The 2,677-nt window shown below is 50.0% G+C and overlaps 1 protein-coding gene across 1 annotated transcript; it reads left to right on the top strand.

The window, feature by feature from the left end:
• Positions 1–303: 303 nt before the first annotated feature.
• LOC123089221 (uncharacterized) lies at positions 304–2,412 on the top strand. The gene is made up of 2 exons (XM_044510949.1): positions 304–1,655; positions 1,788–2,412. The coding sequence occupies exons 1-2, from the start codon at positions 337–339 to the stop codon at positions 1,906–1,908; spliced, it is 1,440 nt and encodes a 479-aa protein (XP_044366884.1). The 5' UTR covers positions 304–336; the 3' UTR covers positions 1,909–2,412.
• Positions 2,413–2,677: the final 265 nt, after the last annotated feature.

Genomic DNA, 2,677 nt, shown 5'->3' with positions numbered 1-2,677 from the left:
TACCAGTCCGACGGCCACATGCGTGATAATCGAACGGCTGGTGCAATCGAACTTCGAACGTCGACAACGGCTGCACTGGGAGGGTGCCATCAGTGGCGGCGCCCACCTCGCGCCGGCTGCGGCGACACTCGAATCCGGGAGAGATTCTACTTACTCTGCTAAAGAAAAGCAGTCCAATCCGGGCGCTGTGTCTGATGAGCCCACGTTAAGGAAACGAATCCGAGTTCGTGTGGGATTGCAGGTCATGTTTCCGTCATATATGTATGTCATATATGTATGTATAGTTCGTGCGGGATTGTTAGAGTAGTCCCAAAATCCAATCCGCCGCCGACGACCATGGGTTGGTCAATCCCCGCCTCCTCCTTCCAGCCTCCCGCCGTGATTCGCGCCGGCGCCCGCTACGCCCCCTGGGTTCTCCTCGACAGAAAGGCCTACTTGGCCATCCGCGAGAACGCCACCACCGCCGAAGCCCTCACCAGCACAGGCCGCACCGTCAAGGTCACCTTTTGCCTCGCCGACCCGCCCGCCATCTCCCACTTCTGCGTCCACGGCCCCGATTTCCGGCGCGGCGACTTCGCGAGCGAGCCCCTGGTCGTCTTCTCGGCCAAGGATCTTGTGCTCCTCCGCTTCGCCTTCACTGTCGGCCGCCTCGAGTACTTCGTCTACAAGGCCGGCCGCGGCAAGCCGCCGTCGCTCACGCGGATTCCTGGTACTCCTGCTGGCACCGCCAACTCGTTACACAAGTGCGTCTTGCCGTTCGACGACGAAGGGGGATTCCTCATCGCCGATCTCTTCATGACGAAGCTCCGTTCAGACTACCAGCTCCAAGTCTTCTCTTCCAAGACGGGCAAGTGGACCATCACGGCATTGCGGTTGCAAACATCTGCCGGGGTCAGGGAAGAGGACATGCCCGGCCCTCGTCTCGACAAGGCGATCGCCCTGGGAGGAGGTGTCCTAGGCTGGGTCGACCTCTGGCGCGGCATTGTCACCTGCAACGTGTTTGACAAGAACCCTGTCCTATCTCTAATCCCGATACCCAAGCTTGCATACTCTAATGAGGAACGGAGAGCTGCCCCGCGGCTGGTCCGGGATGTCACCTGCTGCAATGGTCACATCAAGTTTGTCGAGCAGGAACTTCGGTTCAAAGTGTCTATTATTCCTAGAAAGACTCTAGAGGATAATGTTGATAGCGTCGACATCATCTCCGATCCTCGGCCGCTCTCCCACAAGGAGGAGGATGCCCGTGCCAAACTCGTGCTAGCTGCTGTCTGTCTTGGTTCGAAGCTCCGAACATGTGATAGGCATACCACCTGGAACGATTGGCGCAAGGGGCACACTGTTGATATGGATGCCATCTCGGTTGACAACCCTGACCATGCTAGGTTGCTCCCACAGCTCTGGGATGCTCAAGCCGGGAAATCAACTCTGTGGGATCTGTCTTCAACTTACCCCACCCTAGGCATCCATGGCGACGACGTTATTTACATGGTGACTAAGGTAAAGTTTCATGATAACAAGGCATGGATGATCGGTGTCGACCTTGCAAAAAGGGCGGTGGAAGTGCTCATACCAGTTTCTTCACAGAGAGTCGGTAATTTCAAACCTGACATGATCCTCGCCTGTGAATTCTCTGAATATCTGAACGCAACTGCAAGGTACATTTCTTTGGTTATTATATTTGCATATGGTATTTCCGTGAACCTGGTAACACAATATATTAATACAAATATTCAAACTAACAATTTCCTATATATCTGACATATCTACTATCTTAATATTTGCTTTAGCTCGTCTCAACTAGCGAGGAGAGGCCTGGACCATCCTCCTGTCTGCACTCTCTGCAATCAATGCCCGGAATCTGTCGACCACCTGCCAATTTGCGCGGGATGTCCTGTTCTGGTTGTTTAATCCTAGATGCCTCACATCTCTTTTGCCATTGCCCATTGATACGGTCAAAGAGTGGTGGTCTTCTCTACATGATCGTCTGCCACCCAGGAAGAGGAAGGCGATAAAAGTGGTGAGTATCACGGGGATGAGGAAGAATTTGCTCAAACGTAATTCACGAGTTTTTCGTAACAAAGCAGAAATAATCAACCATGTGACCAATTTAGCAATTGAGGAGAGGTCAAGCTCTCGGAGAAGGCAGGATTTAGGGAGTAGTTAGAGTTTCTTAGGCAGACGCCACTAGCCACATTCATATAATCTTTCTTGTTTTTTTTTTGCGGGAAATATAATCTTTCTTGTTATTAGGCTCCTTTTCCAGTCTTAATGAAGACGAGGAACAATCTACGTTGCCAGTTTCTTGAAAAAATGTATTTGCTTCAGATCATGTAATGATGAAAAGAACGTGCACCAAATGCGGTGAATAATTGTCATCTTTCACCGGACTGTATATCTGAAAACATTATGGTATACTGTGATCATCTCAGCCTGGAAACATGTACAGTATCTCCTCGTCTAAATGGAAAATATGATGCATCCATTGATTAGATGAGCCGAGTTGATCACTCTATGATGCAACTGATATTTTGCCTCTGTATGACCCGTCTATAAGGCTGAAATACTAATACATTTAAATTGGTCTTTAGATGTTTCGTGCATGTGTCAAAAAATTGATCAAGTGGGAAGGATTTGTTCCTATAGACTTTAATGAGGTAGAGTAGACAGTTTCTTAATT

The sequence above is a fragment of the Triticum aestivum genome, chromosome 4B (assembly GCF_018294505.1).
Source record: "Triticum aestivum cultivar Chinese Spring chromosome 4B, IWGSC CS RefSeq v2.1, whole genome shotgun sequence".
In the NCBI taxonomy this organism is placed as follows: domain Eukaryota; kingdom Viridiplantae; phylum Streptophyta; class Magnoliopsida; order Poales; family Poaceae; genus Triticum; species Triticum aestivum.
The sequence above is the reverse complement of the archived record's forward strand: the minus strand, read 5'-3'. Positions and strand labels throughout refer to the sequence as shown.